Source organism: Mesoplodon densirostris, chromosome 1 (assembly GCF_025265405.1).
Source record: "Mesoplodon densirostris isolate mMesDen1 chromosome 1, mMesDen1 primary haplotype, whole genome shotgun sequence".
NCBI lineage: Eukaryota > Metazoa > Chordata > Mammalia > Artiodactyla > Ziphiidae > Mesoplodon > Mesoplodon densirostris.
In genome coordinates this window covers 100918580-100938362 of record NC_082661.1, presented here as the reverse complement: position 1 = coordinate 100938362, position 19783 = coordinate 100918580, and the positions used below count along the sequence as shown (strand labels likewise).

The window sequence follows — 19783 nt, the reverse complement described above, 5'->3', positions numbered from 1 at the left end:
TGATTAGATAGAAAAAAGATGCTAACATTAAGACATGATTTTCGACCAAATATCAAATCCAGAGGACTGTACCTGGCATAGATAACCAAAAAAAACCAAAAAACAAAAAACAAAAAACCCACTAACTCTCTAGAGCTGCTTGTCTTTCTGCTTTGCTACTTTAAGCATGTTGCTTTTATGCTCATATTCATAAGGTGGCTGTTGTATTTCTAGAATGCATCCCACTCTACACAGGAGGGAGGATAAAGGCAAGGGCAAATGTTGCATGAGTTATTCAGACTGTCTTGTTTCAGTTTCAAAATTAGGTAAATGAGTTTAATGATAGTAGCTACCTCATAGAGTTCTTATAGGTATGAAATATATTAATAAGGACAAAGCAGTTGGAATCATGCCAGAAACATGAATACTATAAAAGTGTTTATTTAAAAGAAGAAAAAAAGTGTACGCTTGATGAATCTATTCTTCTGATCAGAAAAACAATATGAAAGCATTTTTATGAAAGCCCTAATTTATAGAATTCCTCTCACCTCCCCTTTGCCAAAACTGAATCACATATTTTTAAACAGGTGAAATTCCATATGAAAGAGTATCGGAGACTTAGTAATAAAAGAGAAGAAGAGACGCTGAGCAGGCAACTGTCATCAGTGTCCTGAAAAAAAAAACTGTAAAATCCCATGTGAGCACGTACTAGGGATTCTGAACCTAGTCTGAGGACCTACGACATTTCAAGTAGGACAGAATGTACTGTATGTATTTGTGGCACAATTTGTTGATATTGATAGGATATTTGGGGGTAATATTGGAGAAAATACATTGGGGAGAATCATAATGAACTTGGAAGACCAAAGCAACAATAAACTTTGTCATTTAAGCAATTATGTGTATACATACACATTTTTCTTTTACATATATTCATGTATTTACAATTTTCTTCCATTATATCTGTTACACTTTATGTTTTAAGTGTGTCTTAGATGCAGTTTATTTTACTATTTTTCATTTTTTTAAGCTTTATGTATTTTTCTTTGCCTTTCTTCAATGTATTCTTCTGTCATATTAAATATTCTGCTGAATCCTCTAGTAAATTTTTCAGTTATTCAATTTTAAGCTCTGGATTTTTCTATTATTTAACAGTTTTTATTTGTTGTTATTGAGTTTCTGTTCACTCATCTCACACTGTCCTATAATTTTTTTTAATGTGATTTTCTACAACTTGGGAGCATATTTTTACTAGTTAATTTGAAGTCCTGTTGACTAAATGTAATATCTAACCCAATTGGAGTCAGTTTCTATTAACTGCTTTTTTCCTCCCTAAAGTATGAGTTATATTTGTCTGTTCCTTTACATGTCTATTAGTTTTTTGTTGAAAATTGGACATTTTACATCATATGTTTTTTGACTGTGGATTTTCACTTTTTCTTCTGAGACTGTTTAACTTTTATTCTAGTAGGCAGATGACTGAATTTATTTATTTATTTATTTTAAATTAATTAATTAATCTTTTTATTTTTGGCTTTGTTGGGTTTTCGTTGATGCACGCGGGCTTTCTTTAGTTGTGGCGAGCGGGGGCCACTCTTCGCTGTGGTGCATAGGCTTCTCATTGTGGTGGCTTCTCTTGTGGAGCACGGGCTGTAGGCATGCGGGCTTCAGTAGTTGCGGCATGCAGGCCTCAGTAGCTGTGGTTTGCGGGGTCCAGAGAGCAGGCTCAGTAGTTGTGGTGCACGGGCTTAGTTGCCCTGTAGCATGTGGGATCTTCCCAGACAAAGGCTCGAACCCGTGTCCCCTGCATCGGCAGACAGATTCTTAACCACTGCATGACCAGGGAAGTCCCAGATGACTGAATTTAAAATGTGAAATTTGTTTACCCACAGTGGTCCGTAATGATACCTCTGCCCACTTTTTTTTTAGATTTTTGCATCTTAATTTTTAGCCTGGCTACCTGGTGGCATCCCTCTGCTTGCATAGTTTAGAGATCAGGCATGGATTTGGGTAGAACTTATACTCAGATTTTGAGGATTACTCTTCCTGTGATTCTCTTTCTTCTATAGTTCCCCTTTAAATTCCTGGTTGCTCAGTCATCCCAGAGTTCAGCTTCTTAACCTCAAGCAAGAAAGGCTTTAGCTTGCTGATGTCTATGTTGTGTTCAGGTAAGGAACATGCTCAAAGTTGCAGCACTTTGAACAAACTCTGAAATCTCATCGGGAGCAAGTATGTCTTTCAAGGGTAGAAGTCTCCCTAGTTTCTACAGGCTTGTACCTCATGCTGTCAAGAACTTACCACATGCCTGTGTAGTCATTAGTCAGCCAGAGATGTGAAAATAGTTTATATTCAATTTTTGATTTTAGCCATTCTATGGCTTTTCTTTGCCTTCCCTGAATTTATCTGTCACCTTGAACTGGTAAAGCAGTGGCTTTCCTTCACCAGAACTGGAGTTGGAAAATGAACCCTGGCTAAAAGCCACATGCTCACATCTCTTACCCAATAGGGTAGTATTTTTTCAATAAAAGTTTTCTCAATTTGTTGCCTGATTTTGGTTGTTTTCAATGATTTGTTGAAGTTTTTATAATTATTACCTTTAGGTGGAATTGCCAGCCCTCTTCACACTGTCAGTATCAGAAGCCCCCAATACATTTTTCATCACTCTAATTTCCATTTCTTTTCAAGTTGTATTAGCATTGTTACCTATGTTTTAGGTATGATTTTAGGATGATTTCATAATCTCACTTGTGTATTTTAGGATGATTTCATTATCTCACTTGTGTATTTGGTGCAGCACAATATACTTGTCCACCTGTCCCAAACTATCTAAGGTGGAGTATCACTTTGAAGCACTTATCCCAAGCCATTTTATTTACATTATCATCATCATTGCTCAAGTTCCAGGACTGGTAGTTTTCCCTGCCCTCAGCCATCATATATTTTCTAGTGGTAGATAATTAATTATCCATTAACCTCTCCCTCCATATGTCTAATTTTTTATGACCTAAATATCTCAATGAGTATTACTTCTTTAAATAATAATTCTAATATCCAATTACTGAGTAAAGAATTCAGAGAGGCTGGGCAGAATTAGAAGCAGTTGCAGTTGTACATTCCAATTTGTCTGGTTGTGGTCTTAAAATGACAGAAATGAGTACTTCCCTGGTGGTCCAGTGGTTAAGACGCTGCCCTTCCACTGCAGGGGGTGTGGGTTTGATCCCTGGTCAGGGAACTAAGATCCCACATGCTGAGCAGTGTGGCCAAAAAAATGGAAAAAAAAAGTAAGTTAACTGTACTTCAATAAAAAAATTAAAAACAAAAAAAATAAATAAAATGACAGAAATGAAAGGAATACTACTCATGGGTAGAAGCTATTCTTCATCTCTTCCTTTCCTCTTTTTCAATGTTCTCACTTTAGAAAGGATAAGTATTATGCATACCCACCTTTTCTCTGTCTTATTAACCACCTGCTGATATGAATGTAAAGTTCTGTATAAGGGATTGGTGTGAGAGGGAACAACATATATATTTATTTACTCCTTTGAAAATGTTCGTTCATTGTCTTATGTGCATAATGACTTGTTATTCTAAATGGTAACCAATGAAATTGTCAAAAAGGTTTGAAGTTAACTGTTTAAAAAGTTTGTAGCTTTAATATTTACATATGTATATATATGTATGCACAAATATATAGTCTAAAACTACAAAAGAATAGATGTATGAGTAGGCAAGTGAGTGTATGTGTGTAGGTACTCAGTGAGATCAGGAATTTCTAATATCCTATATCAAAACTTATGACTCAAAGCTTTAAGCCTAAAAACATGTTATATTATTTCAATGTTTAGAGGTCTGCCTAATCTTTTCTATCACGAGAGAACAGAAGAGTTCAACTGGAGTAGATGAGAGACAAGTCAGTGCTTACGGGCTCTCTTCTGTAGTGCATTCTGAGCTCTTAAATACTTGATGGGTACAATCTTTGTTGGGATTCTTGCATCTTGTGATACAAATATCAGACATAAATAGAAAGAATGTTCAACTTGTGCCTTTCTTGTCCAGCCACACACTTCTTCCCCCAACCATATGTCATTAATATAGCTAATGGGATTTTGGCACCAGACTGACTGGGAAGGGATGTGGTAAAGGTGCGGGTAGATGAAAGCAGATGACATGCAAGGAAAGCACTCACTATTTCTCTGTTTAAGCAGTGGCAGCTCCATCAGCCTTTCCTTTAGTCCTCACTGACAGGGCTGGAGGCCCTTCACGGCTGTGACTCATGCATTCATGGGTCGCTCTGACACCACAGATCCTTTGTTCAGGACTGAAAATACAGCTCATTGCTTTCCTTCTCTCAGCTGCCATATGGCTTTGTGGAAACTGGCCTAAAAGGAAGCAGGAAAAAAAAAAAAAACCCTAGAAATAAAACAACCAACAGATGAAATTGATTTATTTTCAGCATTAAGAGATGGGGGTAGAGGCCTTTCAGAAACATAAAACCTTGCACTGAGCAGGCAAACAGCCTGCTCATATGACAGCTCTTGTATATGTTTTTTAAAAAAATAACATGTGGCAGAAAATAGAAGGCCCATTGTTTTACTTAACTACTGTATCTAATTTGAATGACATGGAATTTTCAAGCTTAAGTAAACTGACTGTCCAGTTTGCCAGTGTACTTTAGTTTTAATTGGACAAAATACTTCAGAACCTTAAAATATGTATGGGACATCAGCTTTCTAGAAGTTTATCTTATTCTAAAACTTTTCAAATAATTCTTGTCTGTAAATCACTTTAGTTTAGTTCTTCTACTTTAAGCTTCTCAATTGAGGCAGTTATAACACTCTTCTAAATTGCTTTAAATGCCTAGTTAGAATATATCTAAAGGATGGGTTTTGAAATGACATTTCATCATACTGTAAAGATGTGACAAGAGTGCTAAAAAAAACCCAAATTAATGGAGGAAATATATTTGAAAAGACAGTCATATCTGAACAATTTGTTAAACTGAAATATTTAAATTTTAAGAACAAGATATATTTGAACTCTAAAATATTATTCTATAAGATTGTATCTTTTTATTTGGATGTTTAAAATGTAGAAAGAAGTCAGAAAGATGGATACATCTGAGTGGTCTACATGACAGTGGGGTAGAGTTGTAAGTTTAGATCTATCACTAATACATTGTTTGACTTTGGCAAGTCATTTAATGTCCTCTGACTGTGTTTGTTGTTTTTTATGTCTCAAAATTTTCCAAAATTTAAGAAATACATATATCCCTGTATTTAAAAAAAATCTTGCTGCAAAGCTTTGCATTTAAATAGATAAAATTAGTGCTGCTTGGGACTTCCCTGGTGGCTCAGTGGTTAAGAATCCGCCTGCCAATGCAGGGGACATGGGTTTGAGCCCTGGTCCAGGAAGATCCTACATGCTGTGGAGCAACTAAGCCCATGCACCACAACTACTGAGCCTGTGCTCTAGAGCCCATGAGCCACAATTACTGAGCCCACGTGCCACAACTACTGAAGCCCGCAGGCCTAGAGCCCATGCTCTGCAGCAAGAGAAGCCACCGCAACGAGAGGCCTGCGCACCGCAACAAAGAGTAGCTCCCGCTCACCGCAACTAGAGAAAGCCCGTGCTCAGCAACAAAGACCCAAGGCAGCCAAAAAAAAAAAAAAAAAAAAAATAGTGCTGCTCTAAAAATCTTCTGATGTCCAAAGGAAGTTACTCCAAGAGATTCTGTGCTGCTCTGTCTTTTTGCTAATTCCTTGGTGACTTTGTTTTGAGAAACCAGTTGTATGATTTGTAAAAATATTCATCAGTTTCAAGTTGCATTGTTTCAGGAGGAAAGAAATTGAGGGTGTAAATTCATCTTGGCATCTGGATGTTGGAAGAAGATCAGGTCCTCACTTGTTACACGGGTCTATGGGCGAGGTGTTCTGTTGACTACAGCCAACAGGCAGGTTAGTTTTGAGCATGTATGAAGTTTTCAGAGGAGACAGTATTTAAGAATTTTAAATGGCTAGCTAAGAGTTCTATTTATATAATATATATAATATTATTAACATAATATTATATTATATATTTTAAGCAAGAGATACTTACAAATATTTAGGAGAGAAAGATATTGGAAAGGAATTTAAAAGCAAACAGTCTTCTCTGGTTTTTCTGTTTAAGGTCAGATTAATTTTTATTAAGACCACATGGCATTTGGCCCTGTAGTTTACAATTATGAAGCTCAAGAAAGGATTATACTGCCTGAAATAAAAATACAGGGGGGTAGAAAGAGTGATTGTTCTCAAACAATGCAAATATATTAAAAATAATTTTCACGTTTGAAATGTGCAATTGCTATTAGCAATTCTTTGTGACTTTATTCTCTGTAGGTCCTTCTCTATGGTTCGCACTCTGCAGCTGTACTTAGGGATCGGCTGTGTTCCCCAGAATCATAAAGAATTAGTTTCTTCTTTAGCAGGAATCTGGGAAGCATATGGTCTTATGCAGATGTACGCATGTGTAATGCTTCTTTTTCTCAGAGTTCAGACAACGGCATGTGGCTCATGGCTCACTTTGTGTCTGTCCAATGTTTGTTCCATGTTTTCCAACTTGGAGGAAGCAGAAATGAAGCTGCTTCTCACCTCATTACTTGATCTGTGGAGAATGTACTATAATGACTTGATGGTTTGTATGGTCCCAACAGGAGTCATAAAAATCTTAACTTGTATGATGTTTTGAGACAAAATTTTTTCTGCCTCATTTTCAATGAGATGACAAGATGTAAAAAGGAAACAAGCTTCTCAACAGCTAAACTAGTCAAAATCCTAGCCTTGTCACTGAAAGTTTCTAGAGTTCTGAAAATCTGCTTCCATTCCTTAGTGATGCAAACTTCCTGGTTTATTTATTTTACTATGATTTCATCTGAATATTATTAAAAACTGCATTTTTATTTGAAAAATTATGATTGTAATGACCTCCAAGTGAAAAATATGGAATTATCTTTAATAATTACATGTTATTAGAAAAAGATTAAAAATTTTAGTAAAATATCTGATTGTGAATATCTCACTTTTGAATTTATACTTTGGTTATCTGGTAACCATTTTGAAATGGTTAAATGCTATTATTGTCATAATCTTTTCAGAAAATGTCTTTATCTATACTCTCTGTTTAAAAGTCTGGGCTTTTATCTACATCACCACAAATTTAAATATACATTATGATAGGTAAGATGATCCTTTGGGACATAGCTGCTTGAGATGATAAATCTGGTGTTTACCAGAACATTCTTTAAAAGCATCCTTCATATTCTTTTATAAAAAGAGTGGCATAGAAAGTTGTTTTGAGGTGTAGAGTATTGATTGGCTTCAAGGTTGCTGCAGCAGTTTGAGTCTAAGAGTTTTCTGGCTGCCTTCATGACAAAAAAAATTTTCTGTAACTGAAGTATAGTTGATTTACAATGTTGTGTTAGTTTTTGTTATAGAGCAAAGTGATTCAGTTCTATATATATATGTGTGTGTGTGTGTGTGTGTGTGTGTGTCTATGTATATATATAAACTTTTTCACATTCTTTTCCATTATGGTTTATTACGAGATATTGAATATAGTTCTCTGTGCTATACAGTAGGACCTTGTTGTTTATCTATTTTATGTATAGTAGTTTGTATCTGCAAATCCCCAAATCCTAATTTATCCCTCCCCTACCCCCTAGACAAATTTTTAAATAGTTCATGTTCAGGAAGCAGAGACTCAACAGGGATTTGGAGTAACACAGAATTGCTTTAAAAGACAAGCCAGATCTTGAATATCATTTTAAAACTAGAAATTTATCTTTGGTGATCTAAGTTGTTTTCATTTTTCACTGTTTTAGGCACCCAATATGGTTTCCATTGCTGTAAGTCTTCTCTGGAAATTATGAAAAGAAGGAAAAAAATTCTTAAGCAAACAAACGAAAAATACGGAGACTAAGATTTCTTAATTTCTTATAGTTCTTATCTCTCCTTGGGAATATTTGTATTTTAAAAGAGAAACACAGGGCCTCCCTGGTGGCGCAAGTGGTTGAGAGTCCGCCTGCCGATGCAGGGGATACGGGTTCGTGCCCCGGTCTGGGAGGATCCCATATGCCGCGGAGCGGCTGGGCCCGTGAGCCATGGCCGCTGAGCCTGCGCCTCCGGAGCCTGCGCGTCCGGAGCCTGTGCTCCGCAACGGGGGAGGCCACAACAGTGAGAGGCCTGCATACCGCAAAAAAAAAAAAAAAAAAAAAAAAAAAAGAGAAACACATTTGTAGAACATGTGTTTAACTTAGAGGAATCACATTTTCTGATGCAAAATTTATTGTGTCTTGTAAATAGGAATAATATTTGGAAGCGAGAGGCAGATGTCCTTTCCACATGTGGTACCTTTAGGAGGTACCAGATCCACAACTAGGTTCCAACTAGGGCTGAAAAGGTCACATTCTATTCAGCTCACATACAATTGAGATGTATTTTACTATCAGAACTCTTGCTTCCAATTACACCTGTGGAACAAAAAATAATTGGACAGATATAGGTCTGATTGTCATGAGTAATATAAATTTGTACAATAAAACCCTTTCTGGACCTCAAGATCCACATCTATATAATGGGGCTAATTATATCAAACTATAGGACTGTTGTAATGATTTGGAATAATTCAAGAACAAAATAGTTTGTCTGGAATATATTAGGTACTCACTAAATGGTAAAATATAATAGATATAGAGCATAGTCTATTTTTTGGCATGATACTATAATACACCAGGCATGGTGCTGCATGTTAAACTCACAGGAACTTATTTAATATTGTCAACAATCCTCTGAGGCAGAGGATACTTAAAATTATTTAAATATTATTTAAATTTTTAAAATATTTTAAATTAACCTAATTTTAGATATGAGGAATTTAAAGCTTAGAGATATTAACTTGTCCATGGTCTCATGGTTGATGCTAACTATGGAACTGGGTGTAAAACCAGGATTAAGAGTTCTTACCCACTAGGATAAACAGTCTCCATTCTGACATCCATCTACCCGTGCTGCCCATAGAATTCATTTCCATGTCAGCATTATCCTGTTTTTGTAATGATATATAAGGATACACCTTATAAATTTATACTTACTCATTCTAGATTAGATAGGTGGTTATTATTTACTCTACTTATCAGATCACAGGTGGCAGCTTTGCAGTTCACTATCTAAATCTACTACCGGATGTGGAATGGCATAAGCTGCGGGACCCTGCGATACAGCATTTTAGTCAACTGAGAATCTAAACTCCTAAGTTGTTGATTTTCTCTTTGAAAAACATAAATGTGAAGGATAAAGAAAATTCCAAAATAAAGGAATTGAATAACTGGAACATTTGCTTTCTGTGAGATGATGGCAAAATGATGTTTGACAAACTGGTAAAATATTTTAGTATATCTCTTTTAAAGACCTAAGATTTTGACTGGAATTGTTAGAATACTTTTGAAAATATTGAAGTCTAGACAAGGAGCATTAGGAATAGAGATTCCATCAACCCTGAATGAAGCAGGTGAACCCAACAATAAAGTTGTAGCAACCATGCTGCCTAAGATTTCTCTGACCATGTGATGACACCAGCTGCTCTGCTAAAAAGCCTTTGAAAGTGTTCTTCTTTTAACCTCCTGGGATATTTCCAATTTCAGCTCTGGATATTTCTTGGCATGGAAATTTAGGACTACAATTTATCTTTGTACTGGCAGGACAATTCTAACTCATGATCCTGAGCTTGGATAATAGAGGATTATTGGCAGGGAGAGTTCTGTGGTTGGCCTTTAAAAGCTTTTCATTTTCCTGTTTAATCAATCCCTTGATTGTTTATCTTTCAGGCATAAGATAATATTTTTGCCATTCTCCTTATTTGGATAAATTATTTGTATTTTTATTCATGTGTGAAAGAAGCATAACAATTTTTGTCACTAATGCATATGCATTATGTAGTATGCCAGAAATAATGGTGTGAGAATAACTTCATTTTTCACCTCTTGATGCACTTTTTTTATGACTAAGAGGCCCCACTGGACTTTATATTCTGTTCTTCTTGTTATGAAGAACATTCCAGGAACAACTTTTTTTAAAACTATGAACAGATTATTTTGAGTCAATATATCCTCAGCATACTAGCACTTTTTTGCCATTTCTTTCAAAACACCTTTATTTGGGGGAGTCAAGCATTTAATTTCTATCAAAAGGTAAAATTTTATTTTGTAGATTTATCTTATTGATCTCTGAAATTATTAAACACAAAGATGCAAGATGAAGCAAATTCTGTGAAAACAATGGCTAGCATAAAATATTCAATACATTTTTATTAATGACACCTTAAGTGACTGTGTTGATACTCTCTATATTTAGCTGTTACTTATTTGGGACCAAGATTAACAATATATTTAAAATATATTGTTTAGTTTCCATAGTTGCATAAAGATTTCAAGGGAAAAACAGGAATCATATACAATTTATCCTTTTTTTGTTACATGAACACAACTATTATGTTATCAGCATGTTAAGTAGAGATATACATGAAAATACAATAATATATATATATATATGAAAATTGATGCTTTCAATGAAACAAATACTTTAAGTAAGAAAGTAATACTTAGGCTAATTTTTTGCATGTGTTTTATTTTTTGTTTTTGTTTTTGTTTTGGTTGTATGGTTGGCTTTTGTGCCTAATTTCTCCAGATGGTCAGTTTTCTTTATATCAGAAGATAATTGTTGTATTATCCAACTCACTTGGCTGGTATAGCATTTTACAATTTGTAATGAAATAGGTCAGTTCTTGAGTAGAGGCAGAGCAATTGATTGGATGAGAATTCTGTCACTTTCATGTTCTTAGACTGTTGGTCTGCCTAAGACTCTGTGTAACTTCTGTAGATAGGCTAAGAAATTTATTGGTTTTCCTCAGCTATTAAAGTAGGAAGAATATTGGATATTCCACTCATCTGAACACTGGATGAACATTACATAAGTGGATATGAAGTGATAAAGAAGTCAAAGATATTAAAGTCCTAAAAATAGCAAATGAAATATTGATTCTTTTAGGAATTTTCTCAAAACTGAAATTGGACAATAGAAGTCAACCATTGTATTGACACAAAACAACATTTCTGAAATACTTAATTCTATACGATTTTCAGAATACATCTTTTCTTTTAATAATATGCCTAGGGCTTCCCTGGTGGCGCAGTGGTTGAGAGTCTGCCTGCCGATGCAGGGGACACGGGTTCGTGCCCTGGTCCGGGAGGATCCCACATGCCGCAGAGCAGCTAGGCCTGTGAGCCATGGCCGCTGAGCCTGCGCGTCCGGAGCCTATGCTCCGCAACGGGAGAGGGCACAACAGTGAGAGGCCCGCGTACTGCCAAAAAAAAAAAAAAATCAATAATAATAATAATAATATGCCTAAATAATTTTTAAAATTAATTTGTTTATTTATTTTTGGCTGTGTTGGGTCTTCGCTGCTGCACACGGGCTTTCTCTAGTTGCTCCGAGCGGGGGCTACTCTTCATTGCACTGCGCAGTCTTCTCATTGCGGTGGCTTCTCTTGTTGCGGAGCACAGGCTCTGGGGGTGCGCAGGCTTCTGTAGTTGTGGCAGGCAGGCTCAGTAGTTGTGGTGCACGGGCTTAGCTGCCCTGCAGCATGTGGGATCTTCCCGGACCAGGGCTCAAACCCACGTCGCCTGCATTGGTAGGCGGATTCTTAACCACTGCACACCAGGGAAGTCCCTGCCTACATATTTTAGAATGAAAATGGATTAATCTATAAGTAATGACTTCATAGAGTTGTAACAGGTAATATTCCATGATTGGTGTCATCATTTTGTAAGTATCAATACTATGTTTCTTTTAGATTTTGCTTAATGCAATCTTGAGACCTCTAATCTCCTACACATAAGACACATAGTCTTTAGTAAATAGTTATCACATTTAAATGAAAAAGTAATCAACCCCCACTTTACATTGTTCGTCTGAAATATTGCAGCATAGATATTTAGCTTATAGGGATGTAGAGGAAACAAAAAACATAAAAAGTACTCTCACATTTCTTCCTTGATTTATTTACACAGATGTACTAGAAGATCCAATTAAAGAAGAACAACTAAAACATAATTATTCTATTTTATAAAAGTGGTTATTAAAAATATCTAAAAGATAAATGAAACCTATTCTGTAGTTCTATAATTAAAAATATATAAGCCACAGTAATAAAATTTATTTAACTTTCATTAGTTTAAGGAAGAAAACTGTACTTTACTTTTCACTGATTAGATTACAATTGCTATAATCTAATTTTGGAAAAATTTGGAGTAAATAGTAGACTCAGGCCAAGCTGAAACTGATAAATGCATACCATACAATGCATGTTACAGAACAGCCTAGGAATATGAGAGAATAAAAATCACCAATAATTCCTAGGCATTGTGGTAGAATTTTGCCTGAAAATCAGAGTCATTTTGTTTGTTCTTTTGGCACCTCACCTAGGCAGACTGGATGGGAAATAATGATATTTTGGTTTACATCTGGGGAAGAGAGTCATAATCATCTGAAGCATCAGGAGCAAGGAATACTTGATTGCATAAAAGGAGACTGAGTAGGAAAATATTCAGGACTAAAAACTTCAGATTTATAATCAGGAAAATTGAAACTCCCAGATCTGCCCAGATCGCCTTCACTAGTGATAAACCCATTCCACAGCTGCTGTGAGTATTGGCAGATAACTCCCAGCTGCTGCCTACTCCACCTTACTACTGCCATCTCCAGGCTTTGGCCAATAGCTGACTGAAATGCTCTGACTGAATTAACATATAATTTTATTCAAAAGTAATTTTCATTGTATCCTCATTGCTGTGTGAATACTTTAGCTATTTGTTGCTTAAGTATCATTAAGAAACAAGTACAGCCACTAGATTTCACAAAAATCTTTGATTTTTTTCTTTAAAAAATATAATTCAAACCATCTGAAAGATAAAAGATTAATTAGCAAAAGTACAATCTAAATAATAGACTTCCCAATTAAGAATTATGAGACCCCTAACAAGAAAAGTGTTTAAATAGCAAAACTTCCCTCTGTCCTTCCTTTCCTAGAAATATCTAGTCATACAACTACCTCATTTCCAATTTTAACAATTTTCTTGCTGTATCTATGTTATATCTGTAATTTTCAGCGACTCTTACCCAATAGTTAGGTAAGCAATCTTATCTGACCTTCTGAACCCAGAGGTAGGGATCCTCTAACTAGAAGAAAATAAAGAATGCTTACCCCAGTTCCTACAGAGATTCAAAGACTTTTGAGAATAGTTTTATCATATCTGTAAACTAATTCTTTTTATTCCTATTATTGAGATTTATAACTAAGGTTTTAAGTATAGAGAACACTTTTTGTTCATTTTCAAGTTTAAGCACTATAAAAATTATTCAAGTTATGAATGAACCTCAAAGGAAACTGAGTGTACTTGAACAGTTATACTTTTGACTGCTGTAGCAGTTATCTATTGTCCCAAAAATGTTGCAAAAAAGCAACCACAAAACCTCTGTGACATGCAACAATATTGTAATAAATATTTTTGCTCATGGTTCTATGTGTCAGCTGGACAGTCCCGCTGACCTAACCTGGGATCATGGGGTTCACTCCTGTCTGTAGTCAGCTGTTCATCAGCTACAAGTTGGCTTTTCTGATCTTGGCTAAGCTTTCTGTCATGTCTAGGCCTCGACTGGTACAACTATGCGTACTGGGCTCTGTTCCTTGTTCTAATAATGAAGGCAAAGAGCAAGAAGAAGGAAATGGAAGTGCACAGGCTCTGCTCACATCAAATGTGTCCTTGTTCCATTAGCTAAAGCAATCACGTGCTCAAGCTCAGAGTCAGTATGGGAGGGCATGACCAAATGCTATAAAACTGAAGGCCGATAATGCAATTAATCTCCTGCAATGGGCTGCACCTCAGCTTGGACTCTTAATAATATATTTCCTTACCACTGCTTTCTATTTCAGGATTCACTGGTGAGCTTAGAGGAAATAGGGAAAATTTTTCTGAGGTTTGAAGGAAGAGATGTAGCCAAATATTAAATCTGTTGTCTGAGAATATGACATAATCACAGGATCTTTATTTTCTTAGGAGGCAAAACACCCCAGGATGAGTGAGGATTTTTTACTGAGGCTCAAAAAAAATCATGATGTAAATAAACTTATTTCAATTAAATCCAAAATGTATAAATAATTTACTATATACCAAGTATAAGTACCAATTTGGTAGATGCTTGGTATTAACATTCAAGGAATATGTCATAAATCAGTGTTCCTCAAAATTTAAAGTACCTTTGAATTGCTTGAACGTTTTGTTAAAATTCATATTCTGATTCAATAAGCTTAGGATGAGGCACAAAATTCTTCATTTCTAAACAGCTCCTAGGTTGAACCCAATATTCCTGGTCCATAGAATACCACTTTGAATAGCAAGGTCATAGATTATACCTACAAGAAACAGAGCCCAATATGGGTAATGAAAGTGAGGCATGTAGACAGATGTTACTCTGTGTAAATGCAATGATAGAAATATATGTAAGAAAGTGGAACTGAAGGGAGAGGACTTAACTATGTTTGCATTGGAACAATCACTACATGAAGCTACCTAATACCACAGCATACTGAGGGAGATACAAGTACTTCTATACCACCGGAGTGTGATAACAACAGGTTAGGGAAGTTATTGCAATTGAGTATTTGCCAAATCATGAGTGTAGTTGATGGGAGCCACCTATCCATCTACAGACTTAAGGTAGGCCAGTCACTTGATTAGATATGCTTTAGATATGCTTTTTAGCACCCTCACCCTGTGACCATATGTAAGAAGGGAAAACATGAAGGCATTGAGAATACTTTAGAGATAATTTCAATAGTGGAGGTTCTCTATGATGGCAGCCTTAATTAGTGTCATGACAGGTAGAGTGATGATAATGTACTCAAGACACATTTAAAAGATAAGATAGTGATAGATTCGTTAAGTAAAGAAAGGTAGGTGGAAAAGATACAGAAAGCCCCTCCAGTTAGCTATTACTGTAGATACAAGTGTAAGCACATGTGAAGGGTGTTATTTCTCAAAAGAGAAGGGAGTATTAGAAGAAAAGAATATGAACTATATCCTGGTCAAAAAGACATTATGCAAGGAAGTTGATGTTTCATCTCAGAGAAGAAAAGAAATTAGCAATTATTGGCAAAATCTAATCCTCAATGTCTCTAGTCTTTCCAATAAGACTTCATTCTATTTTAGAATATTTAGAGTATTTTAGCAGGTGGTCCATTTTTGGTGACTCTTTCCTCAGATGTTTACCTATTATTGCACCTTTAGAGTTGCTGATTGACAGCTACCTATCGTCAATATTAGATGCTTGTTGTCATCCCTGCATGATTTTATTCTTGGAAACTTCCCCTCCCACTTGGTAAATCTACCAATCATGCTGTCCATGCTGTCAACATTTTGCTGAACCAGAGCTGTACCTGGGTTACTGGGGCTATCAGAAAATACCACTATGTTTTCTAGGATCACAAATCATAAAGAGAGTGTGAGCTACAACTACATTTCTGAAGGAAACTTAGTCATAGGAAAGAGAAAATGAAATGACCTGGCATCCTAATGGCATCCTTTGTGTCCTGGAATCCAGCCCAACTTAAAGCCATGTCTATCCTAGAGTGTAGCTATATAATCCAATAACTTCCTTTTATGGTGTTTAATCTATTTTGAGATAGATTTTTGTTTCTTGTAAACAAAAGGATCTCAGCTAACTTGATGCCTACAAAAAAAATGAATAAAATTACCTGTCTTTCCAGTTTCAGTGGATTAAATTCTTGCTTGCTCCTAGGCACATGAAAACTATCACCCTATATAGTCATGTAGTTCATGCTAGGTAATTGCACATCAAATAGGTAGAATGTCAGAAAAAAAAAACAAATAAAAGCATAACACTTTATTTTTTTTTTACTAAGGACTGATGTCTTTATTACATATCTTCTTTTTATAGTTATGGGAACATTTTTAAATGGAGGGAAAAGAAGCAACACAGAATGGGTTTATTTTGTGACATGGAGGGGACTAACTTCAGTAGCATGATAAAGAAGCCAGACCTTTCACAGCAATCAATAGTTGTTCTTTTTTAAGGGATATTATAATATCTTCAAAACCAAACAAATAAACTAATAACACCAAGGGAACAACATCTAGGGATCCAAAAAGAATGAGCATAGTCCATTAGCAGTTTCTGACAGCCTGAGGAGGAATGATAGTAACCGGAGTTATTATTAAGAGAGCATGAGCAGAAAGGAAAGAAACATAAGGGAAAATCTAAGATTGTAATCATTTGCCTCAAGTTACTTTGACATGAATTCTGTGAAGACCCTTAGAGGTCATTTATTTATTTAAACTAATATTCAAAAATATTTCTTAAAATCTAAACCATGAACAATGAATTGCATTTTTTAGAATAGATTTCCTATTATCTGAAGGTCTATTGCAGAGCACTTGTAAAATAATTATTATTCACTGCTGATAAGCATAAACTCTTGACAATATGCGGACCAAATTGTTTGTATTTAAATAGCATGTATATATTACTACCTCTAAAGAACAAAATGTCTTTAGTATCATAGTCTAAGATAGGTAAAAACAAACTCCATAAGAGGCAAGTTTTTCCTCAATAAATGACAACTACTTTGAAGAGCAAGTTACTGGTGGTCTAATATAATAAAAGCAGAGATAAGTACTTATTTTTGCCTGAAACTGTCACAAATGTATTGGGTAATTTGCTTTCAGAAATGTTTATAGATATTTACTACCTAATCTTAAAAATAGTTATTTTTTCCAGATAAGAATTATTAAAAAATAGAAACAAAAAATATTTTGCCCGAGTCTATGTAATATTTTATACCTAAAATTCATTTACCTAAGTATTATGATGGAAATAAGTTCATTTTGAATAATCACTAAGTAGAGCTTTCTACATACTCTGTCACCATACGCTCAGGCAGAGATAATCACTTATTCATCTCATTAAAGGGAAATAATTCTTAGAAAATATTAATGTTCATTGCTCTATTACTCTCAATTTCTCCCATTAGAATCTTGTAAGCAGATTTTAGTGATGCCTGGATAGTCATTTTACTGCTATTTTGTGATTCTCAGTATAGCCATTTATTCATGCACCCACCACTTTATTCCATAAATTACTGAGCCCTAATTGTGGGCACGGCATTGTACCAGGCATTCTAGAGCAGAGAAAGTTGAATAATTTACAGTTTCAACTTTCAGTGAGCTTACAAACAATGAAGGCAGAAAACCTACATGCAAAATATGGTAACATAAGGAAATAAGATTGTGAAGATAAATGGATCACTGCAATCATGTGAAATCAAGTAAGATTTGAAGAAGAAGATGGCATTTGAACTTTAGCTTGATATATAAATTATATTTGAACAGATAGGGAAGGAGAAAGGACAAATCAGATGAACAGGTTACTAAACCAGGTAAAAGCAAACAGGTAAAGCTGAAAAGTATAGAGCAGGTTTGGGAGAAAGAGACAAACAAGTAGCTGCATAAAGGGAAAAAAGGGAGACAAAGTAAAATGGTATATATATATAGTGACCAGGTAATAGTAGGTATTGAATGCCAGCCTATGAATACTCACTTTACATTGTAGAAAATGAAGAGCTATGAAAACTGTTTGAAAAAGTCATATCAAGGTCAAGCTATGGTCTTTGAGACTAGGGTGTAGGATGGATTATGTGGCATTGATCTTGGAGTCAGGAAGAATAGGCTCTCTAAAAAGTCTTAGCAAGAGAAATGGGAGTTGAATTAGAGTAGTTACACTGGAAATGTAAACAAGAAATCAGATGAGAGCAATATTGTGGAAATAAAATCAATATGTCTTAGAGACTGGATGAAAATTGGAGAGGCAAAAGCAGGAGAGAAACAAAAGTCAATGATAGGCTTGTTATTTCAGTCCTAGGTGGCTAGGAATGGTAAAATAATTAGCAACAATATGGATTTAAGCAGAGACATACCAGAATGTGGCATGAGATAAGTGAAGACTGAAGTGTTAAGTTTTTTGGCTAGGAGATTTGATTTGAGAGGTATAAGCAGTCTAATGCAGCAGATCCCAATCCTGGCTGATTATCACAGTTATTAAAGGAGGGTTTTGACCCAAACAAAACAAAATTATAACAAGAAGTTGTCAGGTTCTATCCTCAGGAGTTCTCTTTCAGTAGGCCTAGGTTGCATCATGGGGTTCAGTATTCTTAAAAAACTATTCCAAAAATCAATCAGATTTGGAAATTATAGATCTATATAACACTGTGCATGGAATGATTAAATAATAATGGTACTTAGACTATTCCTTTCTCTTTCTGGGAAGAGGTAATGCAGAAAATATAACAAAGTCATTTATAGCTTAGAATCCATCAAAAAGTAATTGTTACCTCCAAAAAGGGATCTAAAAGTCTTTTTTTTTCCCTATTACAACAGAACACTCAAGAGTCGTATTTGACAGTAAACATAAACAAATGGTGTATGTTGGAGAGGCATAGCTGAAGAGTGCTATGCAGGTGTTTCATTGATAATTGTCATAGAAAAACAACACTTTGCAGGACATTATGGAGGGAATCAGACTTCTTCCAAAATCAACTAATAATAATTTTGTACTTCAAAACTACAAAGAAAGACACATAATGGGACCAGAAATAAAGCTTTAGAAAACACAGCAAGAGAAAAAGAATTGAGGAAGTAAGAAGATTAAACAAAGGATAATTACTCATATACTGCAAATTAAATTGAAAAGAGTTACCCAAATGGTCAAAACTATAGATAATTCAAAAGGTAGGACTGAGCAGGTTTTACTGGAGTTCCATGTTTTTAATGGGTTTTGAATAACCAGTTAGGTGTAGAAATTCAATTATCTACAAGAGATCAATTAATGTGTAGTGGCTATTAGGTACTCAATAAAATACTTGTTGAATGTATACAGATCAAAACCAATACCATCATGCAATTGTGGTTGAGAAAGATTTCTGAGACAAATATATATAAAGCACTAAACATAAAGGAAATGATTAATGAATTGAACCATATAAAATTTAAGGACTTCTTTTCATCAAAAGGCATTATTAAGAGAGTAAAAATGAAGAAAATTAAGAGAGTGGAAAAATATTTCTCTGGCCCAAATCCAAATAAAAATTTAAAGTTTTTAATAAATTAAAAGTTCTCAGGAGCAGTGGGTTACCCTGTGCCTGGCAAAATGGAGCTTGAGGCCATGAGAAGATACACCAGCCCAGTGAACCCAGCTGTCTTTCCACATCTGACTGTGGGGCTGTTGGCCATTGGCATGTTCTTCACTGCCTGGGTCTTCATTTATGAGGTTACCTCCACCAAATACACTCGGGATATCTACAAGGAGCTCCTCATTTCTTTGGTGGCCTCACTCTTCACAGGCTTTGGAGTCCTCTTTCTGCTGCTCCGGGTCGGCATCTACAATATGAACTCCCAAGGGTTCCAACCAGGTGGCTTAACTGAATCCCTGCTTTTGTAAATTCATTTTTTTTTTTTTTTTGCTATGCTGGAAGTGTCCCACCTGCTGCTCACAATAAAGGCAGATGTGTGACCAAAAAAAAAATTCTCATATCCAAAATGCATATAGATAACTCCTACAAGTCAATAAAAACATAGAAAAATGGACAAATAAACTGAACATTTATTTTAAGAAAAGAGAATATCCAAATGGTCAGTACATTT

The 19783-nt window shown here is 35.3% G+C and overlaps 1 protein-coding gene across 1 annotated transcript; it reads left to right on the top strand.

Moving 5' to 3' along the window:
• The first annotated feature begins 19289 nt into the window (after nt 1–19289).
• Nucleotides 19290–19580, top strand: LOC132488398 (transmembrane protein 258-like). The gene has a single exon (XM_060096526.1). The coding sequence runs from the start codon at nt 19290–19292 to the stop codon at nt 19578–19580; it is 291 nt and encodes a 96-aa protein (XP_059952509.1).
• Nucleotides 19581–19783: the final 203 nt, after the last annotated feature.